The following is a 27,805-nucleotide window of genomic DNA, read 5'->3' as shown; positions in this document are numbered from 1 at the left end:
GAATTTTATACAGCTTTGTAAATTGCATGAAGAGATGATGTTGAACTCTTTATTAGGATTTTAAAAGTAGTGATTAAAAAGATAAGTGACAGACTAACGGTGACATGATTTACAGGTGAGGTACAGATGAGCAAGAATGGAGGACCTCCATCAGTGCTAATGCATGTGGACCAGTCTCTGACTCTCTGGGCATTCTTGGATGTGTACGGTTCAACACAAAAGATCAGGGTCCTTGGCAGCTCCATCATTGAACCTCCTCGTCCAGGTATGTTTACATTATCACCACCACATGTTAAGTGTTTATCAAAATAAACTGTATCAGTACAATTTTTTCAAACTGAAATTTTTTATAGATAAAAAGTATTAACTTTTCATAATAAATATATTTTAATTTTGCGAATAATATATCTCTTTTTTTAGGTTGAACTATCAAATTTTTATGGTAATAACCTCATACTATTAATATATTTTGAATACCTCATGATCCTCTCTCCTGAAATACTTCCTTATAACCCCTGTTTTTCAGTCAAATATATCATCCACCATTTATGTTTTCCATCCTGCTGCTCCCAGTCTTCTAATGTCTCTAGAGCCTCAGTAATTTGACCTATGTTCGGTTACAGTGTGCAGCTCCCCTGCGCCTGTGGTACCGTCCAGCAGCAGAGCACTTAGGGTCAGTCTGCCTGAGCCTGGTCGGTGTGCGGAGGTGGTTCAGCTAGGTAATGGTGTAGGCGGTGGCACTGTGCTGGTGGTCAATCTTCCTCCACCCAGCACCCCCGCTCCTACTCCTGCTCTGGCCCCTGCCCCTACGTCGTCTGCCACTCTACTCTCCACGTACAGCCACACTTATATCGAGGTAGGCACACTTTACAGTGTTGGCTTTCAGCTTTTTATTAAATTGCAGATTGTTAATTTAACAAAGTTTGCATCTTTTATTACAAAATTTAGATAGCTCTAATTGCTAGGTAGCTATTGAAGTATTATGTTACTGGTACCTGGTGACGCTACGGTGGCATTATGGACATATTTTAACTTAAGGAATTTGCTACTTTTTAATATTGTGTTTTCCTTATTGAAGTGAAAAACATTTATTGGGGTATTTATAAGAACCAATGAATGACTTTGGTTACTAAAGATTCAATCCAAATTATTGTTTTATCAACATTTTAGAAAAAAATTATTGCTACTAATTTAATCAGCCGTTCCAGTCAACAGACTTCAATATCTGCCATATTTTTAAATATTTTGCTCAGTATAGATTCGTATTTTGGGATGGGTGTTAGTGTAACACGTGCTATGTTCTGTAGGCCTGTTATTTTCACCTTTATTGACCTTGTGAAATGGCAGAATTGTTATGTTTATCTGAATGAAAGCTCATCCCACTATATCCTCCTACATTCCACACAAATTGATGTATTCTAAACAAATATATATGTAGTTTTATTTATACGATGATAAATACAAAACATTTTCTGTTTTACAAAGTTTTCCCTAAAACCCAGTTTTTTTTGCGAACTGGGGTTCCGTTTGGTCTATATTAGTCCGAGTTAGTGAGACTACATTAATACAGTATGTTTCAGTAAAAAGAAGTGACATTATTTGGCATCATTGAATACTTTTTGAGAATATAATCGTGAGAAATCGCATTCCTTATTATAATATTAATTAATAATTGCTTGATAACCAGAAGTTTCATCACAATGCTAGGTGTCAATTGAGGCCTGTGTCGCCGCTGTTTAATAAAAAGTTGTGTCTGGTAATAATATGGATTAAGTGAACACAATTTTAAATCTTGAACTGTCAGATTAAGAAGTCATTTGTTTGAGATAATTATTACGCATTTAAACTAAGTAAATCAATTTGATGTGAATCTTTAAAAGAGACTTGAACACTTAAAATTAGTGTTACTAATGATTACACAAAGTATAAAAACTTATCTAACTCTTGTGTTTTAGCCGGTGAGCCAGTCATACTCAACCTTGGACTCACCAGGAATGCGAGAGTGGGCAGAGACGAGTGTCTCAGCACCAGCAGGCAGCGAATGTTCTATATGCTACGAGCGAACCATCGACTCTGTGCTCTACATGTGCGGACATATGTGCATGTGTTACGACTGCGCGGTACAACAGTGGCGTGGAAAGGGAGGTGGTCATTGCCCACTGTGTCGTGCCGTCATACGTGATGTCATCCGCACATACAAGTCCTGATAACGCTGCCGGTCACGCCGCGCAGTGCAGTGCTCACTACCAAAGAGATCACCTTGGTCAATGTTCCAACAGACAACTGTACCGTACTGTATGTAGCATTTACTTGTGTAACCGTTCGAACTGAATGCATTTATAGTGATAATATATCTAGTTAATGTAAACGCTAGTATATGGGCCTGATCAAAGACTGGACTAAACATAGTGGAAATAGATATATGTGGCTTCGAGGCCTGTCCTCTTTAATGCTCTCTGTTATGTTATTTTATTTACTACCTCTGGCCTAATAGTCATATATGTGGACTAAGTGTATTTTTATTTGTTCATAGAGCAATAATGTAGAATTTGACAGTATAAGTTCAGAAATTCTAAGATATTTTTCAGTACATCACTTGACTTCAATTATGATTTTTCAAATTTAAACCATGTTAAAGTGTAATATCTGACTTCGTTAAGCATTTTTTAAATTGTCATTTGCTCTATACGTCCAATGTAAAGTAACTTTTTACTGTACCTAAAACCATAACAAATCATCAATCAGAATCTAAGAATAATTAATTGGCTTAATTTAGATTTCATTTTTTTACATATCAGGTTGTATGATGTATTCCCTCTGTAATATAAAGATTAGTTGTATAACTTTTGTAGATTGTATTTTTTCATGTTTATCATTAGTTAGTTATATTAAATTACTATAAAATTTCAGATTCAAATAACATAGCGAATGTGTAAAATACATAACATTAATTTGTTAAAATGCTTTCAATGCAGTTTTGTTACAGAGAAAGTCTAGTTTTCCTAACATAATTGCACTGAAACCAAAAAATCGTTTTTGTTTGCTTCCAAGCAATGGTATGCCAATAAAAGACAGTTCATTCCACACAGTCATTTACAATTGTTTGTTTCAGTTTAAGTAGCTTGTCAATTATTGTAAGTAAATGTATTTATTGTAAAATTGTCTTATAGATTGTATAAGCTTCGTCTTGAAAAATGTAAATTTATATACAGTACTTCCAGTTTATTGTAAAGCTCTAATTTATTCGTATAGTGAATTTCTAGTCATGGATATTTGTTTAGATGTTTATTTATAATTTCACTATAGATGATGTTATATTGAAGTAAATACCAAATGGAAAAATCTAAGAAAAGTAATTAAATGTTGAATGGCGGGACTAAGTATGCTTACGAGTAGAGAATTTAATTCCAAAAGATCGATGGTAGTAGTTTTTATCAGTCGATTCTCAAACCAACTCTAAACTTGACTAAAATGTAGTTGTTCCAAGTTGGTCAACTTTTATAAAGGAGCAGGCACTAACTAAGTTGGCTTAGAGAATGATGTTCCTTGCTGTCACTTGCGATACTTGTTACTGTTTCTGTCCTTTTGTACATATCCCTTCTTGTTACAGAAGTGCAATACTGCGTCCTCTTTGTTATGTTCCGCATTAGCCAGATAAGCTTTTAGGATATTATGTTAAAAGGGTTTCATTTATAAATCTGATGTTAAGTATTGTAATTTTTTGTATGTCTGCAGCTAAGAAAATTTGTTACTGATTTAATACACATCATTATATAAAAATCTTTGTTTGTTTATTGAATGTTCCTGTTTTTGATTGGCTCTATGGTCAGTGTGCCTGGTCAATACGTGATATTGACTGTAAAACCTGTAATTTCATCTAGTAACCCCCCCAAAATGGGATATTTGAATTATTCATTTTCTGACCATGAGGCATGTTTTCCTTAGTTCTGAAAGTACTATTTACAAGAAAATTTGTGGGTTAAAGAACGTTACAGTTTGACAATTTTAAACTCACAAACACAAATCAACACACATACAAACCAACTTTATTTCAACATGTGAATGACAAATGAAACACAGTGCCATGCTGGTTGGTGTATGTCATGGGACAGTTTTGCCCTTGTGATCAAATATTACCAAGGAATACAAAGTATTCACAGATATATTGATTCCAAGTTTTTTTACTGGCTACTATTAATTAAAGCCCAGGTTATATGCAAGTTAGTTGCTGTGATGTGGATGTCAGGGCATGATGAGTGAATGAGTCAACAGATGGGTTTGTGAGAGTTAACACTATTTTGTTTCTTTTAAGCCTTAAATTTTTGTGGCATAACTTAAAAATGCTGTGATAGAATGGGTGGCTGTAGAAACTTCCCTGTACTGGATTCCATCTACTCTGAGTTCTGGCACGAGCAAAAGCTGTCGTAGACCCCTTATCAACTGAAAGCAAGCAATTCTTGGACTCAGAAGGCTAGACATCAAATTATTCTCTAATCTGTTATTCTGCCCATAAAATTGCCCCCTATATAAGACAGATAGCTCCAATATGTCACTTCTGTAGTGAGTTCAAGCAGATTGCCTTGAACATAATTTGTTACTACATAGTGAGTGCCTTGACAAGTTGAAACGCCTTCACAGGGAATTTTTTAAAAACCTGGAAGCGTGATATTAAGCTCAAGGGATGTCGGGGTTTATTAAAAGCCTCAAGATGATCCAGACTGTCTAAATTTCAAGGCTATGTCTAATGTCACAATATATCCTTGAGATTGTCGTGTTGGGTAATTCTCATTCACAGTCAACGATCTGTATTGTACGTAGTAATATGGTGAGCGTGCAATCCAATACTCTTTGGACTGTGGCACAAGGGTAGTTATTACACACTGATTAGGGTCACTAAACTGGATGGTCCCCCAAAACAGTTGACCTTTGTGTTATTAGAGTTTGATTGGTTTGCTATAAGACGGTGACCAAAGTATCAGGATAACCTGTCATCGAGGTCGGCTCAGCCTCATAAGCTTACTAAATAAGATGATCATTTTATAGTGCATAATTAGTTGATGTAGAAATATGTCACAGAACACTCACCAAAAAGGTACTCTGAAACTTCATATAGTAAGTAAGAAAATTTAAAATAGCTACAAAGGCTCTGTGGCTTCATTTGGTCTGTCCATACCTACTATATTGAAGTTAAGAGGAGGAATTAAAAGAGTCAATATTGAGAAGCCTTCTATTCTATGGCTGTTGACAGCCTCACATTATGCAACCCTCTGACCCAGCGACTACGGGATATTCTCACTTCTTTCGGCTTAATTTGGTCCGTGAACTCGCCAACTCGAGTGACCGCTTCGTCGAGTACAGCCATCGACAACGTCATTACTAACGTAATAGACTGTTCTGTTTCTGTCATAGATGCAGCCATCTCAGACCACTACGCACAGGAAGCCGTAATATTACACCATAACCCAAAATTTGAAACTCCGTCAATAAAAAGAAAACGGGATCTAAAGCCGGCTAAACATAGAGCTTTTTAAGAAGTTTCTAATGAAAACATCATGGGAATTTCTGGATTGCTTTGAGCGGGTGGAGGATGCCTTTAACGCGTTTTTCGACTGTTTAACTCACTGCCTAAATTTGACTTGTCCATTCAAAAATTTTAAAGAACGTAATAAGAAAAAGAGTAATACCTGGATTACTCAGGGTATACTCGATTCAAGAGAAAGACTAAAATTTTATCATTCAATATATGTTAAATCTGAAAATGAGGATTTCAAACGCTTTTTTCGAAATTTCAAAAAGGTTTACCGCAAAGCCATAAGAAACGCCAAGGCACGAGACGTTGAAAACCAACTAAAACAATCCGATAATCTTTCAAAAAGCGCCTGGAATATAATTAACCTAAACACATCAACAAAATACTTCAAAATTTTCAATTCCGAAACTTAAAATTAATAACAAAATTATTGATGATCCATTAAAAGTGGCAATTGCGTTTAATCATTTCTTTTCAACTGTTGCTGGAACAGACAGTTCTTTGAATCAGAATATACCCTGCGGAGGGTTATTGACTAGATCGGCCTCGTCCATGTTCCTTCGTCCTGTGAGTGAGGTGGAGGTGGCCCGTATCATGCAGGATCTCAAACCTAAGAGGTCTTGTGACATTAATGGAATGTCTGTGTGGTTAATCAAAAAGTGCTTTAAGCATATTTTGACACCACTCACAAAATTAATCAATCTCTCGTTTGCACAGGGTGTCTTTCCGTCCGTACTAAAGATATCCACTGTGATTCCAGTTTACAAAAAAGATGATCCTTGCACCTCTAGCAACTATCGTCCAATTTCTATCCTCCCAGTTCTTAGCAAAGTTTTTGAAAAAGCTTTCCTCAATTAGCTTGAAACATTCCATGACCGCTTCGAAATTCTCTGTCCTGAACAGTTCGGGTTTAGGAAAGACAAATCGACCATCGATGCCGTAACTGAACTTATTCATAATGTTGTCGATGGCCTGGAGAAAAAAGAACGTGTTATGAGCATATTTCTCGACCTCTCCAAAGCCTTTGACTGTGTGCATCATGCAACACTGCTGCACCAGTTATGGACTAGTGGTATTAGGGGTTTGCCGTACGATTGGCTCTCGTCGTATCTTAAAGATAGAGAACAATGCGTACGGATTGCGAATGCTGTGTCTAATAGGGTCAAAATGCCCTATGGTGTCCCTCAGGGATCAATATTAGGGCCAGTTCTCTTCCTTATTTATGTCAACAAGTTGAATACATCAATCCAGAATGGAAAGGTGATTCAATATGCTGATGACACGACTCTCTGTATTAAATCAAAATATAAAACTGATCTTGAAGTGAAATCATTTATCGATTTAAATTCATGCATCGAACATTTCTCAAGACTCAATCTGAAAACAAACAGCTCAAAATCAAACTCAATAAATTTTTGCCTTCGGCATCGACAAGAACAGGAGTATCGTCCTGCAGTAATGATGGACGATGTTCTCTTGGAAGAGGCCGAATCCGTTAAGTTCCTTGGAATGTACCTTGATCGAGGACTGACATGGGACTTTCACATTGACAGCATCTGCTCCAAGGTTGCTTCTGGCATTTATGTTTTGTGTAACCTTGCAAAATTCTGTTCTATTGATGTATTAAAAACTGCCTACTTTGGCCTGATACATCCATATTTGTCTTACGGTTTGAGATTGTGGGGCAGCTGTTCTAAATACAAATTCGAAAGAGTATTTAGAGCTCAAAAGAATGCTATCAGAATTATTTACAAATTGAATTTCAGAGAGTCGTGCAAAGATGCCTTCAGAGAGCTTGGATTGTTAACTTTACCCTGTCTCTATATTCTCGACGTCGTTCTATACTGTCGACTTAAATGCGAGTTGATCCAAGGCAGTGACGTCCACCAATACGAGACAAGAGGCAGGGACAACTTTCGGATTGTTCAACATAGAACAAGTGCATTTGAACACTTGCCGTCCCAAGTTGGTGTGAAACTGATAAACAAGCTGCCTGAGGGAATAAAACATCTCATTGATTCTAAACTATTCAAATCTCGATTAAAACACCTCCTGGTGTCAAAGGCGTTTTACTTCGTTGAAGAGTTCATGTTGAGTTGCTGGGATGAAAATTATTGAAAACTATTGAAAACAAGAATAAAAATAAACCCCCAGCTCTGTTATACAATTAAATAGCAATAACTGCAATGGAACTGTATCTTATTATGAATGTACTTGACGCATGCATGCAATGTAAAAATTGTTGACGCAATAAAGATGATTATTGTTATTATGCATTATGAAGAAATTCACCTCAGGTGCACCAACATTTTCCAAAAGAGAAAGTATTGAAATTGGAAACACCTACTTGGAAAGTGACCAAATCAGTAGTATATTGAGTATGTTACATTTTATGAAGGCACATTTCATCAGAGTAAGTCTTTTTTAATATTATTTATTAAAGTTGCACAGGGCTTGAAAAATTATACAGCTTCTGGAAATGGAACGTATTGGATTAGCACATACCAGAGATAACACAATCCAATAACAATACTCAGTCTAATACTAACCTCTGAAGCTTGTGAACTGATCTGTGTAAAATAATATTACTCTACTTTATTCGTATCATCCCTTTTTGTTTAAGCATATGTTCCTGTCCACTGTGGAACAGTAAGTTAATGTAATATGAGCACTATTAAGTTGTATTTATTTTCCATACTCTTACAGATTAACTTAAAAGACCCTTATTACACTAGACAGCCAGTATAATACGAAAAACATAACTGTAGGTCAATCTTCGGTTGATACTTGCCCTCGGACATCCTGCTTTACTTTTTAAAGAGAAGACAGCAGAAATAATATAACTATATGCATTGTATTCTTTCTGTAAAAGTAATTATAAGTGTTATATTACAAACGTTTTTATGAACTTTGTGTAGGTGACAATAAGTTTTTAAATTATTTTCAGATATTGCATGTAAGTTTTAGTGAGCTACTATATTTTGATATATCGTGAGACTGTCAGATATGTTTCAAGCATCCAACTTGACATTCTTATTACTATAATCTTTAGGACTAGTTTGAAACTGAGGGATGGTTTTTAATCACATTAATTAATTCTGTATTGAATTTTCGGCCCAATAACTATAGAACATTTTTGTTCCCTTTTCCTACAATTTAACTTGAATTCTCTTTGCCCAGTTTATTTTAAGTTAACAAAACAAGTAACTAACTAAACAACTTATGGGTATTATGTACTTATGGGTACAGCATTCTGTGATCAATAATCACACTCCACCACCACTGGCTGCTAGTCTGGTTATGGAGTTCAACAGCCAGATGCTCTAGTGACAAATTCTGGGACTGACTGTCTAGTATAAAGACCCTTAGAGTGATGGTCCAGGAAGACCATGTCATGTTCCTAAAGTCTAATATACAGGCTGTTTCATTCATTGAAAAAACACCTGACGTCTTGGCAGGTTTTATGATAAATCCTCACAATTCAGTTATAGGGTTAGCTTCTGATTCAGCAGTTCCAGCTCCACGTTTTGGAGGATTCTAAAAGATAACATATTCAAACCTTGTCGAATTTCTTTACATCAAAAGATTAAAGACGATAACTATCCTCATCAAATATACTTCAGCATTTGGCCAAGCTAACAACTCCAGCAAATTTTGTTATGTTGTGATGAAACAATGTTCATAAGCAATGGAAAAGTAAATTGGCATAACATGAGGTATTGGTCTGTTGAAAATCCCCACTGTATGAGGGAAGTTGATAACCAGAGGTATTGGGGTTTAAACACGTGGTGTGGAATAATCGACAGCATTATTGGTCCAAATTTTTTTGACCAGTTAAATGTCAAAAAACAGTTTAGGTGTCCCTTGACCTTTTAGGTTGAAACAATTTTTGAACTGATATTGGTTATGTTGAATCGCATGTGCAGTCAATGATTAGTTATTGTTACTCTTAAAGAGTAATGGTTTTGTCAATATAATCTTTGGAGCAAAATTTTAATACATATGTTGAACACTAAGGAGCCTACTATAGTCATAATTCATCTACTCTCATTCATGTATTCCACTTTAAGTATGAGGGGAAGGGTAAAACATTTTAATTCCTGGTTGTGCCCTAATCTTCAATTGTGATAAATTTCTTCAGACGATTATAAGATAATGTGTAAACAAATCTATGTAGTCATACGCACAAACAGACATAAACTGTTCAAACTGACAATAATATTTACAATAACTTTAATCCCTTTAAAAAAATGTATGTCTATTTTGAAGGCCACCTGGCTCTCTGCCTTTGCACCTAGATAATCATTTTTTGAAGGAATGAATATCTGTAAACCTGACACAGTACTGTATATGCTCTCAATTTCAAATCCCTGTTCGCTATTTCATCATTTTTCCTTGGCTCAGACTACGAATTATATCAATATTTTATACACCTAATCAGTACTGTACGCCTCATCCACAAAAACGTACACTGTTCTCTTGATGATTTTCTGTTATAAACAATTGTATTTAGTGTCTGGAGTATTGCTTTATGATTCCATTTGGAACTGTCACAGGCTTACTGAGTCCTCCGTTTTCCTCAAATCGTAGTCATGGAGGGAATGGTTCATTGATTCATGGAATTGTGTGGACTATGTTTTTGATCCTTTAGCTACTATGTAAATATCCAGTCTCACAATGGCAAAGGAAACCAATTTCCTGTACGTTACATGCAATCATTCTCAATTTTGTTCATTAGTAAATCCAGAATAAATTATTTGGTTTGAAATCATCAATAATCACAGCTACCACCAATAATAGAAGTAAGATTATACTATATGCATCACATAATAACAGCTGATATTTATTCATTTGCGAACTTAGTGAGCCAAATTTGGCCCTCAAAGGTTTAAATGGAAAAGGAATACAATAAATTTTGTACAAATGATTAAAGTTATGTACATTTCACTATTTCATCTTACAAGCAACATGTGGAGTTGTTGCTGAAGTACACTACTGTTGGGTGGGCGAGTACGCCACACAATAAGAGGGTGAGGCTCCCCCTCAGGGGATTTTTGAAATAAAAATAGGCCTCTACTAATCCCAGGGACCATAAGAATGCCCATGTAAAATTTCAGTACAGTTGGTTGAATAGTTTACATGTGAAAGCAAAACAAGCAAACAAAGTCACTTCCCCATCTATAATATTATTATGATTAGGAATGTTCAGGGAGATGATGTGCCCTTAACCGTGCATTCCATAGAACAAAATCAGGACGAAATTGAAAATTGTTATAAATTAAAAAGAATGAGTAATGTAAAATTATTCATAAACAAAAACGTTAATAGATTTAATTTGAAAAAGAGGAAAACTGTCCATCTACTTAAAACTGAAAGGACATTTTTCAATAATTTATGAACATTTTTAATTCTTTGGCATTTTTGATGAAAATCAGCTGTGAAGTATTTGTTAACTGCTATTTTCCCCTGTTAATTTAATACTTATATATTTGTAAATATTTATACAGTAATTTCCAATAAATTTTCTGTACTTTTTTAAGTTTGGATATAAACTATTCAAAATAAGAATTTATAGATGTTTCAAATGAAATTGTATAAAGTCATTAAATATTCATTAGATTTTTTATATAAAAGAACAATAGTGTCAGATTCAATAAATCGATATTGTAAATAACTCATTAATAAAATAGTAAGTTGATACAAAAAAACTGCATTTAAAAACTCATCATATTTTGTATAATTTCAAAAACATCTGAAGAACTTATTTAAAACAATTCCACAGGATAAATTTAATACAGAATTAAGTGTAAAAGTAGCAGTCAGATATTTTCAGAAATGTTACTATTTATTAAACTTAAATAAAATCATGAGTTTAGCTCAAAAAAGTGCAGAAAAAGTAAACAAATTATTAGAAATTTCTACATGATTAGAATTTCAAGATACACATAAAAAAATCTTTGCACAAAACAAAATAATAAAACTGTTTTAACAAAAAATTTTATCAGCGTCCTGAAATCTGTTCATGAAAACTATAACCACTACATAAAAACATTCAATTAATGATATTTGCTCCAGAAATGAAACTTCAGTGATGCTACTCGTTTCTACAAATAATATCTATGGGAATGTTCAAAGTTGCTTAAATTCATCAATGCAACTGGTCAACTACCGTAGATCTTTTACAAGTTATTGCACTTTTTCTTTTACTAGTTGTAGCTAAATGAAGAATGGTCAGTTATGTTTTAAAGAGGAAAATAAAAGTTCTTCGCTATGTTTGGACTCAATGTAGTCTTAAACATTAAAGCATGAGTTAAAGGAAGTAGTACAGGATTTTCTGAAATCCAATGGATGTCACACATCATTAGCAAAATAACCTTGGAAATCTGATTATTGCCACTTGTAAAGTTAATTTTTTATTTTGATATATTCAATTTTGTGAAATAAAATTCAATACATATATGGTTTAAACTTCCACAAAATTAATCTATTTCTCTATAAATACTCATATTATATAATTTTATTTCACACTGTAATTTTACTTTATTATTGCTTATCTTGGTGAATTAGTTTTGGTTTATTAGAATCAAAACAAATATGATTTCTATCCTTGAAATACATTACCTATACTTTTGAAGACTTCATTCTCCAGAAGAGGATTGTTTGGGAATGGGCAGCAAGATTCCTGGATAGACCTGTTCTGATTAAAGTGGCATTATTACTTTTAGAGGCCTATTATTTTGCAAAACCTTTTTTTTCCTGGGTCACAAAAATGGATGACTGGAAAAGTTTAAAATTACAAAGTCACAATATAAAACGATATATATCACCATCACAGAGCGCAGATGAGAGAATAATGAATCAGTATATTGAATTAAATTTGGTAATTTACCATAAATAAGTTGAGAATTGTTTGCTTGAGGGGTGGGGAGAGAAAGTACTACTCTGGCGATAAAGAAATTGACAAAGTTTTTATTGAAAAGAATGGCATGGGTGGAAACAGGGTTATACAGATTTTGGACCTTGTGATTGCTAATCTGTGATGGCTTCAGACATTAGACTTACGTACTGGTAAATCCCATTCTAGGAATCACCGGTGTTGTTGGGTAATACTTTGCATTCAGGACTGATGATGGAACTGATGAAATTTGCATCTGGTTACTAAATGGAACAATGAATTTGTCTAGATTAGATAATATAATGGGAATTTACCAGCAGCATTAGGGACAGGATTTTTGGATTATCAGTGGGTGAGAATGTTCAAGATTTAAGATGTAGAATTCTGAAATTTTAGCTTCGGTCTTATCAAGGTTGCAGGATATATAGCGATAACGGATATTCCCACAGAATTGTTAATAGGTTGGGATTTTGTACATTTGGTACGTGTTTGGTGTGGACGTTTTGTTATGAAAAGCACTGACCAGTTGAACATTGTACTTCCCAGAGCAAGGGGACTTGGTAATGATACATTCAAAGTAGGTGAATCAAGGAAGAGACCATGTGTTGTTGGTATGTTACCTGGGAAATTGAAAGAAATGCTGCTTATTGGAGGGTTTTGGTGTGGATATCAGTTCAAAGAAAATTTTCTCTAACTTTAATCTTTACATCAAGAAGTTAATACTTTCAAAGGAGATTTGAGAACATTCTAGTTCAAAACCCTTCTCAAAGTTGTTTTTGTTTATAAAAAAAAAATCAATTCATTCTGTAAATCGCCATACACAGGAAATGTAAATTGCTTCAGATATATTTTGACTGTTTCTATAAAAATTTATGTTAACTATGTGATTTATGTTAAATGCCTACTTGATCAGAAGAAGGCCATTCCGCATGAGGCTTTTAATAAGTATATAGAAGTTGTGTAATGCAAAAATCTAATTCCTTTATAGTTCAAAACATTTACTTTAAATTAAACACTTTAACTTATGCATCTGCTCTTGCTATACATAGTTTATATTTTAATGAGTCACTTTAAATACACAGTTTGACTTTTCTTTTATACAATTTGCTGATAAAGTTTTAATAAAGGTTTAAGAAGATCCTGGATATTACAAATTCTAACAATATTCAATTTATAAAATTGCATTTAACTGCATAATAGCATTTACTTTTACCTGTAAATTATTTATCCTCACATTATTTTATTACCATACTAAAAACACTGTGTAATATAGTAAATATTATAAAAACGTACAAACAATTTTAACAAAGTAATTTTTATATTATTTATTTATGGTGACTTATGAATGTAAGTTAACAATAACGATGTTACATCAGATAATATAAAAATGTCAGCTACAATAACGCAATGTACAATAAATGGCAGCAAAACAAAAATTCACTGGCAACTTCAGCCACCCTGGAATGTTCACTGTCATTTGATTTTATACAAAGTTCTACAACACTGCAAGGAAACACTTCTCCAAACTGAAGAACACGCACTCTGTTGTAAATAATGGAACAAATGGAATTCTCATTGAGATCAAGTTTGGCTGGGTTGGTACGAGGCGGATGCATAAATTGTCTCCGCTTTTGTTTTTGCCAAGTGAGTCGCTTTCTTTGCTGCATCCATGAGCTTCTCTTTACCACTAACAGATGAACTGGAGTTGACAGAGTCTTCTTGTGATATTACTTCAGTTTTGGGAAACATATTGTTCAGTACATAACTGAACCCATTTACTGCTTTCTGGGTGTTTTTACGAAAACGATCTATGCCAAATGCTTCGATCGCCCTGCTCAATCCGAACATTTTGGACTCAACCCAGGCAGATCTTTCCGCGACAGTCAAGCTGGCATCTTCGTCACTCACTTTGTAAACAACCTTTTCCACAATATTCTGAAAAATGAAAACAATCCAATTACTATCAGTTTTTTTAAATAAATTTTTAACAGTTAACAGAACAAGAAGACTGTAAGAGAAGAAAATAATTTAGCTTTGGTGGAAAGGGTTTATTCAACATGAATGATGGGTTGAGCTCGAGTTCACCTTCCTTTTAGTGCAGTGTCTGCAAATTAACGCTCTTACAGACTTCATTCCTGGAATCAGGAGCCATGTTCGCCTGAATAGATCCAAATAGTTACATTATGTGTAGAAAACTCGGTTACTCCATCATGCCTAGAGATGGTGTCTAAGAATAGTACTGCACTAGATTACACCATATTTGTAGTCTAGGTGTCTCTGATGTCGAAACGTTATAAAGAGTTCATTTGAACTTATTCATTGCCGACTTTTTTGGATAGATCTTTAGACGAACATGACTCCAGATTCCAGGAGTCAAGTCTGTGACAGGGTCATATTCCAGATGCTACACTAAGAGGAAGGTGAACTGGAACTAACCTCAACATTGACAGAAAAAAAAAATTGCTGATACTCCAATAATATATGGTAAACCCAATTGAGATATTCCTTGTTTGAAGTTTGTTTTTGGGGATGGAAAGATTTTTCCGAACATTTGGCATAGTTCAGTTATATAAAAATCAATGATAGTACATTTTGAGACTGCAATATGCTCTCTTCCTTATGTGAATAACTATTCTAACACAACTACAATTTAGGTTAAAATAAACCAATCATTTAATAAACCATAAAATAAACCAGAGCACTGTGACAGCATAAATCACAATAACAACTTGCCATTTTTTACTTTTCTGTTAGTCTGTTTCATATGTTTTCTGTGTTCTTTTATACTTACGTTTAATGGCCTTTTTGTTCCGCCTACCTATTCACCATTGAAAGTACATTTTATATTGTAAACACAGTTTTTGGAATCCTGTGTGCCATTTTTTATTTTGGTTATAGTAAAAATTGCTCATCATTGTGGGTCCAAAGACCATAGAATGAATTTGGATGAAGCCAACATAAAACACTGGGAACTTTTAATCCTTTAAAAGAAATTAATCAAGGCTTACTAATACATTAAATTGACAGACCAACTGATCAGTCAACCATCAGTTAAAATTAGGCCACTCTGGTTACCTATTCTGAAAAATGAATTTAACACGGAAACCTAAAGTACCTAGCAGATCAGAGAATTGTAATCAACCAATGCGGAGTCAAAATATGGTTTTGAGTAGTTCATCTAGAATGAACCAATCATAAAAATGGCCAACTACCGTTTCTTCCTGTTTGTAAAAGTAAAAATATGGATGTTTGGAAACTCAATTTTACAGTTCTTAAAGAATGTATATCTTATATAAGTACTATTGATGTATTGAAAATTTTATCTCTTGTATGTGTATATGGGTGTGTGGTAGTATGTATTCTTGTATAGTTTGTAGATATGTATGTAAATATGTATGTAGGTTCATTAGTGTGTTGATATAAGGCAGTGAAGGATGGGTGTTTGTTGTTGTTATGATTTTTAATGTTAGTGTTATATAGTAATAATTAAGGAATGTACATTTATAAAACTTGTGTATTAGATATATTTTGTACCTTTATGGGACAGATGCCACATGAGGCAGCATTGTTGGCTATATGATATTTTATTTGTAACTGAACTCATATCTTTTTTTTTGTTTTTATTTATGATGTGCTAACTACACAATTGGAAAGTGGTTAGCATTAGTTCCTAAGAATATAAAATGTACATACAATTGTAAAATACTGATGGAATAAATACAAATTATTATTATTATTGTCACCACTGTGATTCTGCTGTGTCGATCACAATTTACTATTGGTTTTTGGTCGGTTCTCTGTGGTTGGTGGGTAAGTGCAACCTATTGTGACCTGTATTCTTTAGTTCAGTTTTAATAATTGGAGGTTTAGTTTTATTAAGTGCATGTTTCAGAGTTAATGTGCATGTAGTTAACTTACAATATGGTTGTTGTGATTCCTGACTAAACAGTGTCACAACGCTCTGTTATGATTTGTTCATTTTAACCTAGATTGTAGTTATGTATTAGGTTAGTTAAGCACCTGAGGAAGACATCAGATTACAGATCTTGAAATGTAGTGTTACCGGTTTTTTCGTTTCACTGAACGATGGCAAATTAAGAGATGATTGTATCATTACAGCCATAAATTGCTCCATTTCTCAAGTGAAAAAAACCAATTACAGTAAATTCTTTAAATTTTAAAAAAAGGCACAACTTGCCTTTAATTTGGTCCAGTTAAAATATTTTAACTCAAGACTTTTTCTAATAAATCAATTACTGTATTTATTTTTGAAGGAAGACTTTAGTGCCAATGGCTTATATAAGCAAATGATGATTCTACACTAAAATATGGTACTGTACTTTGTACCAGTTCCAAAATGTTCTCTACGGTTTCCAGAACAACCGTTCCATCACAAGGTTAAAATTTAAAATGCTCTACATGGGGTTGTCAAAGTTTAAAAATTTGAAATAACACAAATAAGAAAATTACGCCGCTAGGCCTTCCGCGAACACACAGTCACAACTGGGCGGACAGTGAAACATGTAGCTGACATCCACAGCATTTTGGAACTGTTTGACAAGGTATAATACCATATTTGAGTTATTTATAACAGTTCCGGGGCTATAGACCATGCATTCTGATATTACACAATAATTAACTAGGTAGCCAAGTGTACACACAATTTTCAAACACTTCCATTATCTTAATTAATAATTTACATTAACAATAAAGCTAGACATATGCAGAAGTTCATTAAAAATTAAAAAAAAAAAAAAAAATAGTAAATTGAAATGTTTAAGCTATTTAAACTATAAAGACAAATACCATTCCTTATCTCAAGGCCTTTTGTTATCTATATACTGGACTAATTTCTTGTTTACAAAATAAGCAAGTTAGCGGTGATTAATACTAAAAGTCTTAATATGAATACAATAGATTGAAATGTAATTTTGAAAAAGTATCAGCTGTTTTAATCCCCAAAGAATTAATTAAAAGCCGTTTGTAGTGAAATAACTTTGAGTTTTGACATATCCCCTGATTCAAACACCAAATACAGTATTAACTTAAAAGTGTTTGAGTTTTAACATTGTTCTTATGGAGCTAAAATCAAAATAATCACCAATATTAAAATTTGTACCTCTAGACATAAATGCAAACTAGACCTATTTTTTTAATTCAATCATGTTGTATTGTATTTGATCTGATAATCAACTGATACATTGAGTGTTCTTATTTAAGAACCAATACCTCTATGATTAAAATCTTGTTTGGAATAAAATAAAATAAAACTGATTAGAAACAAGTACTTGTTATAATTTTTTAACGGAATAATTGTTACATTAAAAATACAAAACAACAGACTATTTTACTCTTACCATGACCTTGGTGTATCCAATATTTCTTGTGTAGGTTGTAATTTGTTTTTCTTTAGGATCCACAACAGATTCTTCCAATATCTTGACAACCCGAGAACTGATAATCCTCTCTGCCCACTTGGGTGGAATGTTTGTCTTGGTGAAGAGCCTTTTTGTGTAGAGTTTGCCATCACGAACTTCCCGGCTTAGGGTGTCTTCAGATAAAACATGCACACTGAAATCAGCAATAAGACTTCATAGTATTTATAAGAATTTTGGCTATGTGTGTCAATTATAAAATGTTACATAAATATATAACAAGATGAAATGCAAATAAAATTATACAGAAAACAATCTACAACATTGTCTTAAAGAGATTTTTCTGAAAGTTTGATTATGGAAAACCAAAATAGTTATTAAACCATTTGAACTGTCTCACATCAAATTAGTGCCTGAAATATCACTATACTACATTTGAATGTAGCATCATCAACATTTTTGCTTTTTTCAAATTTTTTACATGTGGTAACTCAAAAAGTAATTAATATAAAACTTAGGATTATTAACATTAGTTCACTTCATATAGAACCCTCATTTTGCACTAATGGTGATGACCAAAAAACATACCTTGAAAACTCACATATTAGTATTAGATAAAAATTCTAGAATATCTGATCATAAACCTGACAGAATTACAATAAAAATTACTGTCAAATTCTTCTTGGTAGACCTGTTGACCCCGCCTTTTTCCTCTTAATTACACAGAAATTTCCTGATTTTTTTTGCTTATTTTTGGTAAACTTATTGTACATTGTCCCCTCCTCGGTTTTATATTCCCCCAATAAGAACCCTGATTTCCTTCCCGTCCCTTATGGTCTCGTAGATTGATAAACTATTTGGTATATGACCAAAATGTTAAGATACGTTATTAATTTTTGAAGAAAAAAATTCATTTTTTAAATAAACTTAAATTATACTGATAAAACATAATATTATTAAAGAGTTGTTTTAGAGCATTTAAGGTAAAGTGGATTTATAGTAAAAATAAAAACCAATACAATTTTCAACTGAAAAGCTATTTTGATGTGATCGGAAGTTACCACGTGGTATGTAAGTACATAGAATGTACTTATGTTTATTTTTTACAATATTTAATGGATTGTTGAAAGTTTGATTCAATTTGTATGCATTATTTTCAAATTTATTGTAATCCACACTGGAAACGAGATTCACATTATTAACCTATTGCTATCATCTTTCTGAATAAAACAATATACGGTTTAAGGGTATTAAAGTGACAAATAATGAATTTTAGAACATTCAAAGTGTAACTACTTTTCTTGTAAGATAGTAGAAAGTTATGGTTTGGTAAATTTACAATAATTGTTTTTTCTAGTTGTCTTGCCTATAAAGGAGTAATGGCTGAAGACATTCATGATCAGACCATTTAGAATTTTATTTGTTGCTGATAGGTACTACCACAATGTTTATCGTGTGTTGCTATCAGCGCAGGGGGGAGATTTTAATAAGCGACCTATACTCATTATTCAGTTGCTGCTATCGAACAATTTGATATATTATCCAACTTTGATAAGTAAAAATCGTACACAATTATAGTGACAAGAGGAATTTCGTACATTACAGTTTTAAAAATATAAATTTTAAAATAACATTACAAAACAACAAAACAAACTATAGCCTAGACTTAGATATCAAAGAAACCTTACAATATTTATAACTTGCCCAGCTTGATACCAATAAGTAACTGCTTTTGTGAAATGGAGGAAAGAATTCTCTCCATGTTTTACCAGGAGCCAAACCCGTAAACATAATGTCCACAACATGTGTCAACAGAAGACACTTAAACAAATCTTGTCACTCATGAGAAATATCTTACATATTATCCTCAAATTCATCACCATTTTTAAAGTCTCAAAAAATTAGCTACTTTTTGTTGTTTATTGTGTTCATGAAAATTACTAGGCCTATAACTAATAAGTTGAAATCATATGCTAAGTTAAATAAATTGGGTACTTTCTGATTTAAACGGAGGCCACCTATTCAAAGCACGCTGCGGCTGTTATGGTACCTAGCTAACCAAACCTAATCTAACATACCCTAACCGTTAGTATTTATTGTGTAACTGCCCACCCAAAGTTGCTAAATGCCGTTTATTATCGGTGGCCTCCGTTTAATCAGAAAGTACCATAAATTGTAATATTGAATTATCCTCCAGATAAAAACAATCAAACCATTCGACAATAGCAATTGAATAACAAGTGTAGGCCGCTTATTAAGTCTACCCGTGTGAGGCAGGTGCTGCAGCCTGCACTGATGGCCGAAGGCACTTGTGTCAGGCTGATATGAACTTTTATTTAGATGGTCTAAATGATCAAAAACATTTTTTATGTGTGTAAATTCCCCTGACTTCAATATTACTATTAGCTGCAGTACAATAAGCGGCCACCAACACAATTGAATTATGATTATCGAATCATCAATATTCATGACCATCCAAAAGACTGAAAGCAAAATGTCAGAGCAAATAACGTAATAGATATTTTAAAGAACAATATGGTTTTGCTAGATTTCAATCTTAGAAATTTATGTATAAATATTAATCTAATTTACAAATTATAATATAATATATAATTACAACAAAACATAACATTTACTTAATTTATGTATTTTCCAGGATAAACATGACTGCTTGGGAACAAAGAAGACACATACGTCACCGTTCTTGCCGCCATTAGTCAATAACGAAACATATGATTTTAATTTTGAATTTATTTCCAAACACTACTTTTTGAACTAATTTTGAGTGATAATGTCGTACAGAATTCAGTTTTAGGTTTTTAAAATCGTATTATAGTGAAGCTAAAATTTAATATGTAAAATAAATGTATTTTTTTTCAGATTACATAAAAAAACTAAAATTTACTTAAAAGACGTTTGAGCAGCGTAGTACTTACAATTACTTTAGCAATCTGAAATAGTATTTCTCCAGATACTGATGCCGTTAAATGTACATTCATTAATACAAGAGTAATAGTTTGTTTGATTTCAACTAAAATAGTACACAATTTTTGGTACTTTGGGATTATACCGACCACACCAGTATGAAGAACACAAAAATAGAAATTTATAGAAACAAACATGATAGAACGAAAAAACAACTCTTCAATTACAAAATTACAAACTTACAAGCATTTCCAGGTATTGTGATCGGTATTGTTGTCGCTGTTATCTTATCTTTCTCGAGAATCCTGATTACGGCAGGCCGCGCGGCATCACGTGATTTGCACGGTACATCATTGCCTTTCCATTACAATTCAATTTATATTTCTGATTAGCCCCTCTAGAATTTGATATTTTACTGATAGGTACTATCTCGAGGGATGTTTTTCTTTCGTCGACATCAGCGCGGGGCAGCACCGAAGGTGCTGTCGAAGCCCGCGCTGATGGCCGGAGGCACTCGCATTTTGGGTGGCGGAATGTGATCAAGAATAAAAACAAGTTTTGAGTGTTTTTTTAATAAAAAGTTTAGTTTGGTAAATGTTTGTTTTTGTTGAATTTTTGTGTTTGGAGAAATGTAGAGGTAAAACACGGAAGTACAACAAAGCGATGCACCAGCTGAACGGGCGGCGAGACTCTGCAATCACGTTATCTACTAGACGCTCGACTTTGACCTCTGTCTGAGGATGGGGAGGTGTTTGCGATAAGACAATTCCTGTTTTATATTGACGAAATATTGTTCTACGCTAATCTAGTAATCAGTAGAAACGAAATGTGAAATAACGATTCATGTCTGGGTGTGGTCGGTATAATCCCAAAGTACCCAATTTTTCATTATATTCATAATACCAAATTTAGAATGTTCAAAACAAGTCTTCTCAAGATCGTTTTTAGATACATTGTGTTTGTTCTTACTTTTCTTGCAGAGAAACACTATTTGGTTTCCACCTTTTATTGTAGTTTTCGGGTAGGGTACGATAAGTGAACCCGGTTTTTTACATCGAAGAATGTAATCATCGATACCTAATATTCACATCTCAAATCCTAGACTATCAATCAATATAAAAGTATCTATAGTCCGCAATAACAAACATATATGTTTTAAATTAAAATGTGAATTTAATATTAACGGTAATCAAACAAATTATTATAACCGAAACTAGGAAAACTGAAGGCGACCATATTTGCTCCTCTCACAGTTAAATTTGTTTCTTTTCCACAAATTTCACATAATCAGTTTTTCGGTACGAGCCTACATGTTGAAGCCACAAAAAACATTTCTTATCATCTTACAAAGCAATGTCGTGTAGTTTATTAAAATTGACTGCCATTTTTAATAATCAAATGTTACTTACGTAAAATTGAAATATTACCCTATGTGTATTATTTGAAAGTGTTTACAGCGGTTGATATAGATTATTTAAGTTAATTGTTCAAAATAATTAATTAGTATCGATTGATAATATCAATGGTTATGATTAAGTAATTGTGTTTGCCAATTTCGATATAAAAAACCGGGTCCGCTTATCGTACCCTACCCTAGTTTTCATCTCGTCAATGAAAAAAGCAGGATATAAAGGAGCAAGGTCACTATCTTGTAACCATTTAGGACATTACTCAGTGTTTATAAAAACATTTTGAGCCAATATCTGCATATTCATCGCCATTATTTATGTCTTCACTAGCCTTCTCCTACATAAACAAAATAACAACAATTGGTAATGACTTCACTAGTCTAAAGAAAGAAAGCTGGCAATGACTATTTATGAATATCTATTGGTCAAATCTCGTATTCGATAGTATCGATATTTAAAATTGATAATCATAATCCAATTGTGTTAGTGGCTGCTTATACTGTAGCCTTACAGTACTATTTTACATATCCAAAGATGGCTTAACGGCTGATGTCAGCAGCAACCAATAGGACCAACTTACAATCATAAAAAGACCTTGTGACGCCTGTAGAATAATGAAATATTACTCAGTGCAAGAAAAATAGCCCCACTCCATTGTAACCTCATCCTATATTGTTTTATTCAAAAGGACGATAACAGTAATAATGCGAAACTCATATTTTGCCATGTCGGCTGTTAACTTCACAATTACCTTTATAAATTGTAACTAACAAAACAGTGTAAGATTTAGTTACTTTTTATTATTTTAAAGGGTAATATGTCTGACATCTTCTTACACAAGAAACAAATGTTCATCGCCATTGTACTTGCAGCCACTACTCAATCCATACTAATGATTTACTTTCTTTGAATTAATTTTGGACAACAATGAAGGAAACAAGAGGTATTTATTTACATTAGCGTGACCATGGAAAATGGACTTTTTTTCATGGGTTGGGGATTTATAGCCAAGTATTATTATCACAGGTGCATATGAACTGGGGGGAAAGTATATTATTGTATTATATTGATGCCTTTCGGACATTATTGCGTTAAGGAGCAGGGGCATCACGTGATCTGGGATTCGACTTTTGCAAGCTCGAGTTAATTTTTTTTTCTAATAGAGCAAGCACTGCGCAGCGGGCAGGCATCGTTGACAGGATTAACGTATTAGTCAGACTCGTCTTTACGAATTGCTTCCACATGAGATACCGAACATCCAACACAAAGGTGTGCCATTACCACTACTGAACTAGGAGGTTAAGAATAGACGTGGAGGAACAACGGTAGTTCAAAATGGCGTCCCTTCTTTATTTGGTAAATATTAAGATCAGCGACTACCGCTCCGATCGCCGTAAGGTTTTTCGTACTAACACAGGTTAACGTAATTTCACCGAAAAAAATAGTCCCGATAATCGCTAACATATAAAAACCAGTTTTACGGCAGTACAATGTTGGCAATACAAAACATATAAATAACAAGATTTTCGACTATCAAACTAAAAACAATGGCCGACCATGGACGTTTTGATGAATTGACAGTTGCCACGTGACAAACAGGAAGGTTTCCGATTGGCCGGACGGGTCACGTGACCTATAGGACGCCTTCGATTGACCGCCAGACGTACACAAACAAACCCACATGGACAAGGAATAATTAGTGAAGTTATTGACATGGCTTGCGATGGTTCTTGTCACACGCTAAAAAGACCCTAGCTTGCCTATTCAAAATTCAGATCACACGATGCTTGCTCTTTTAGAAAAAAAATTAACTCGAGCTTGCAAAGTCCAAGCCCAGATCACGCATGACTGCTTACACACACAACAACACTCAGACAGAACTAACGCAGGTTTCATTACAGGCAAAAGATAAGCGGCGCGCGTTTATTACTGATAAGATAAGACGAGTTTATACTAGAATTAGTACATGGACTACTACCCTACGAACTAATAACACAAAAAAAACGAATAAATGCACTGTCAGTCAGGTTTTTCAAATTTTATTTTTTCCAAATTTTTTTTTTGGGGGGGGGGAGTAAACGGCTACGGCGATAATCGGGACTACTTTTTTCGGTGAAATTACGTGCCCTACGAACTAATAACACCAAAAAAAACGAATAAATGCACTGTCAGTCAGGTTTTTTTAATTTTATTTTTTCCAAACATTTTTTTTTGGGGGGGGGAGTAAACGGCTACGGCGATAATCGGGACTATTTTTTTTCGGTGAAATTACGTTAACCTGTGATAGAATGCAAAAAATTACGGCGATCGGAGCGGTAGTCGCTGAGCTTAAGATTTACCCTTTATTTGAGTAATACCAAACTGTCAAATATGGATAGTGTTGCCAGAGGTACGATAATTATCGTAAAGGTACGATAATTTCATTCATTTTATGCGCCGGTAAGATACAAGATGGGTAGTTGTTATCGTACCATGAAAGATTTTTGACAAATTTATACAAGTAACAAACCAAAAGTGAATTATAACATAATTTATTATACGAACATAACATACTTTTTCATTAAATGTGTTTGGTACGATTATTTTATATGAAAGTACGATAATTTCTCGTTGTTGGTATGATAATCTGTTTATAAAATCTGGCTATACTGAGTTTGAGCAGACGTGGAGTTATAGGAAACTGTCAAAAACGGAGTTTTCAGAGGATTTAAAAAAATTGTAGCTCCTTTGATTTTCGTTGCCGACGATTTTTTTCTTCAATATTGTTTTCAGGAAAAATTGTAGTTTTCAGGAAAAAAAAGAACATACCTTTCCATGGTCACGTTAATGTAAATTGATACCAAACAGGATTTTTCCAGACATTTGCCATCATTCAGTGAAACAAGAAATGGGTAGGGTACGATAAGCGGACCCGGTTTTTTATATCAAAATTGGCAAATGATATTAATTAATCATAACCATCGATATAATTAATCGATACTGATTAATTATTTTGAACTAAAATAGTCTATATCAACAGCTTTAGTATATACACTTTAAAATAATACACGTAGGGTAATATTTCAATTTTACATAAGTAATTTTGATTATTAAAAATGGTAGTCAATTTTAGAAAACTACACGACATTGCTTTGAAAGATGATAAGACACAGCCTAAATAAAATGTTGTTTTTTTGGCTTCAACATAGACTCGTACCGAAAACCCCATTATGTGAAATTTGTGGGAAAGAAACAACTGTAACTGTGAGAGGAGCAAATATGGTCGTCTTCAGTTTTCCTAACTTTTGTTATAGGATAATAATTTGTTTGATCACTGTAAATATTAAATTCATATTTTAATTTAAAACATATGATTGTTATTGAGGACTATAGATACTTTTATATCGATTGATAGTCTAGGATTTGAGATGCGAATATTAGGTATCAATGACTACATTCTTCGATATAAAAAACCGGGTCCGCTTATCGTACCCTACCCCAAGAAATTAGTAACACTACGTTACTGATTTCTTATTTCACTGAACGATGGCAAATGTCCGGAAAAATCCCGTTCCCTTAACAATCCTTCCATCGTCAAAAATAACCTTCAAAGAATGGACAATAATGTTACTCAATAGGTACCAGTAAGATTAAACGCCGGGGCGGCAAATCACGAATTTGACGTTACCAACGTATTCTGCTCACCCTCCTGAACAAAAAATATATATAGTACTAGGGGGTGCAAATGACAAATAACATGATTTTAGGGGGTATATTGATAAGTGGTAAAGTTTCTAATGTTTTAATGTTCAGTTTGTGTGCTGTGTCTGGATAATCTGTTTACTTGAATATTATCTGCGGCCGGGACTGATAGCAGCCTGATAGCATACCTGTTATCTGAGTTGTCCGGGGCATAGGTCAGTTCTACACAAGATATCGTGTTCAGTAGGTCGGATTGAGTGAGTGAGTTTACAATGATGAATCAACCATCCACTAGTTCAACCAACCCTAGTGAATTGTGTGTGTCGGAGTGTTTCGTAGGGCACGTAAAGAGCTTATGTTTTAACCGAAACGAAATTATCTCTTTTTTAATAGAACAGGGCATTTTTAAAAATGAGTGTATTTGTTCGTCGTGCGGTCGAGTGGTGTTTTTAAACCGGGAGACTGTGTCGTTTCGTTGTGATAGACCACTTTTTTGTTGCTGCTGTTTAGCTATATCCGCCAACACACTAATGGTAAGTGTTCTCTGTTAATATCCATCTATATATTTGAGTTTTTCATGATTTATTTAGTTTTTAAACTTTACATAATTGCCTTTGCATTACATTTCAATTTATATTTTTGATCAGCCCCTCTAGAATTTTATATTTTACTGATAGGTACTATCTCGAGGGATGTTTTTCTTTTATTGACATCAGCGCGGGGGCAGCACCGTAGGTGCTGCCGAAGCCCGCGCTGATGGCCGGAGGCACTCGTAATTAATTTTTTTCTCGAAATTAAGAAAAACATTATTAATTTTGATCAAAATTCTGCTCATTTCTGTAATTTCTCATTTACGTTTGCAAAGATGGCGGCGCAACCGATGACGTCATCACGAGGTTCAATCATTGGCCACAAAAGGTCACGTGACGCTAGACGTGGATGTAGAACATGGAGATATTACTGGAAAGTTATTTAATTTTTTATTTTCTAGAACTTCGTTATTTCTCATTTCCACCCCATCAAACCTTATACTTTTTTTTATATAGGACGATTCCAATAAGTTAAGAACGCAAAACTCGTATTTTTCCGCCCCGGCGGTTAATATGATAATTACCACTCAATATTTAAAAAATAAACTATAACTTAGAATGTTTTTGTAGATTAATAGTTTATAGTGTATTTCTAATAGATAGTTTGGTACCCTAATTTTGGTTGTGGTCTAGTAACTTATTTAAGAGACTAATAATCTATGTTAAGTTCTAACAATAAACTATTGCTTAATTTCATCACATCCATTCATACCTTTCTGGGTTTGGATATCTCCTCCAGAATGCTTGAGCTACTTGGTCCCAACTGTGTTCCAACACATCCTTCCATTCAGAATATCTCACCATCTTGTCAATGTTATCCTAAACTATAACCAGAGAAATGTGACAACAATAATCACTATCAATCACACCGTGGGCTGTAGTAAATGGAACATTAATAGTTGTATTCGAGCAAGCAATGTCGAATTACGAAATAACATAACACCATTGCTTAAATGCAAAATCGATAGTACTGAAATAGATATTCTGAAATGCAGATTTGGAATTAAAAGTTAAATTGAATAAATAATAAGAAGAAATATTTATTAAACAGTATATTCTTAATTCACTAATAATTTGAACAATTTCTAATGAAAATTTCTCGCAAAACACACCTAACCTTCTATGACAACAAACCTTCCTTACTTCAGTTGCGGGCATCTGCACAATAAAAGGGAGAGATGAGAGGTGAAGGAAAGGAAAAAGAAATTTTGAATAAATATAGACAAAAATAAACTCTATGAGACATAGAGTAAGAAAATATAATAGTTCAGTACTATAACAAACAAGTATATTGTGTATATTCAAAACTACATATATGTGGTACTAACTTTGGCTGTTCATATACGAACATTCAGAAATTATTATTACTTGATCAAGGCTGCTTATTCATTTATTCACAT

General features: G+C 33.6%; 2 protein-coding genes across 6 annotated transcripts in view; one reads left to right on the top strand and one right to left on the bottom strand.

Annotated features, from left to right (window-relative positions):
- LOC124371757 (protein neuralized) overlaps positions 1-3,780 on the top strand; it is an 86,546-nt gene extending 82,766 nt beyond the window's left edge. For all 3 annotated transcript variants that reach the window (XM_046830116.1, XM_046830100.1, XM_046830108.1), the window contains exons 6-8: positions 116-265; positions 624-856; positions 1,956-3,780. In XM_046830116.1, coding sequence (XP_046686072.1) covers positions 116-265; positions 624-856; positions 1,956-2,207 — 635 coding nt within the window. In that variant the 3' untranslated portion in view covers positions 2,208-3,780. The remainder of the gene's footprint in view (positions 1-115; positions 266-623; positions 857-1,955) is intronic.
- Positions 3,781-13,724: 9,944 nt separating this feature from the next.
- LOC124371735 (protein preli-like) lies at positions 13,725-27,590 on the bottom strand. Of its 3 annotated transcripts, none has more exons than XM_046830086.1 (4): positions 27,549-27,590; positions 27,118-27,229; positions 17,783-17,996; positions 13,725-14,360 (listed from the first exon to the last, which is right to left on the bottom strand). In XM_046830086.1, the coding sequence occupies exons 2-4, from the start codon at positions 27,207-27,209 to the stop codon at positions 14,007-14,009; spliced, it is 660 nt and encodes a 219-aa protein (XP_046686042.1). In that variant the 5' UTR covers positions 27,210-27,229; positions 27,549-27,590; the 3' UTR covers positions 13,725-14,006. The 3 variants fall into 3 exon arrangements, with proteins under 3 accessions (XP_046686042.1, XP_046686047.1, XP_046686034.1); XM_046830091.1 differs by having other exon boundaries at positions 27,540-27,566; XM_046830078.1 differs by having other exon boundaries at positions 27,118-27,583.
- Between the last annotated feature and the right edge of the window lie 215 nt (positions 27,591-27,805).

Source organism: Homalodisca vitripennis, chromosome 1, assembly GCF_021130785.1.
Source record: "Homalodisca vitripennis isolate AUS2020 chromosome 1, UT_GWSS_2.1, whole genome shotgun sequence".
In the NCBI taxonomy this organism is placed as follows: domain Eukaryota; kingdom Metazoa; phylum Arthropoda; class Insecta; order Hemiptera; family Cicadellidae; genus Homalodisca; species Homalodisca vitripennis.
The sequence above is the reverse complement of the archived record's forward strand: the minus strand, read 5'-3'. Positions and strand labels throughout refer to the sequence as shown.

Bases quoted from the DNA above. Each gene is read 5' to 3' on its own strand.
- LOC124371735 (XM_046830086.1), bottom strand. From the start codon at position 27,209: ATGGTGAGATATTCTGAATGGAAGGATGTGTTGGAACACAGTTGGGAC. The intron at 17,997-27,117 runs GTATGAATGGAT...TGCTGATTTCAG, and splicing joins AGATATCCAAACCCAGAAAG to TGTGCATGTTTTATCTGAAG. The intron at 14,361-17,782 runs GTAAGAGTAAAA...TTCATTTTTCAG, and splicing joins TTGGATACACCAAGGTCATG to AATATTGTGGAAAAGGTTGT.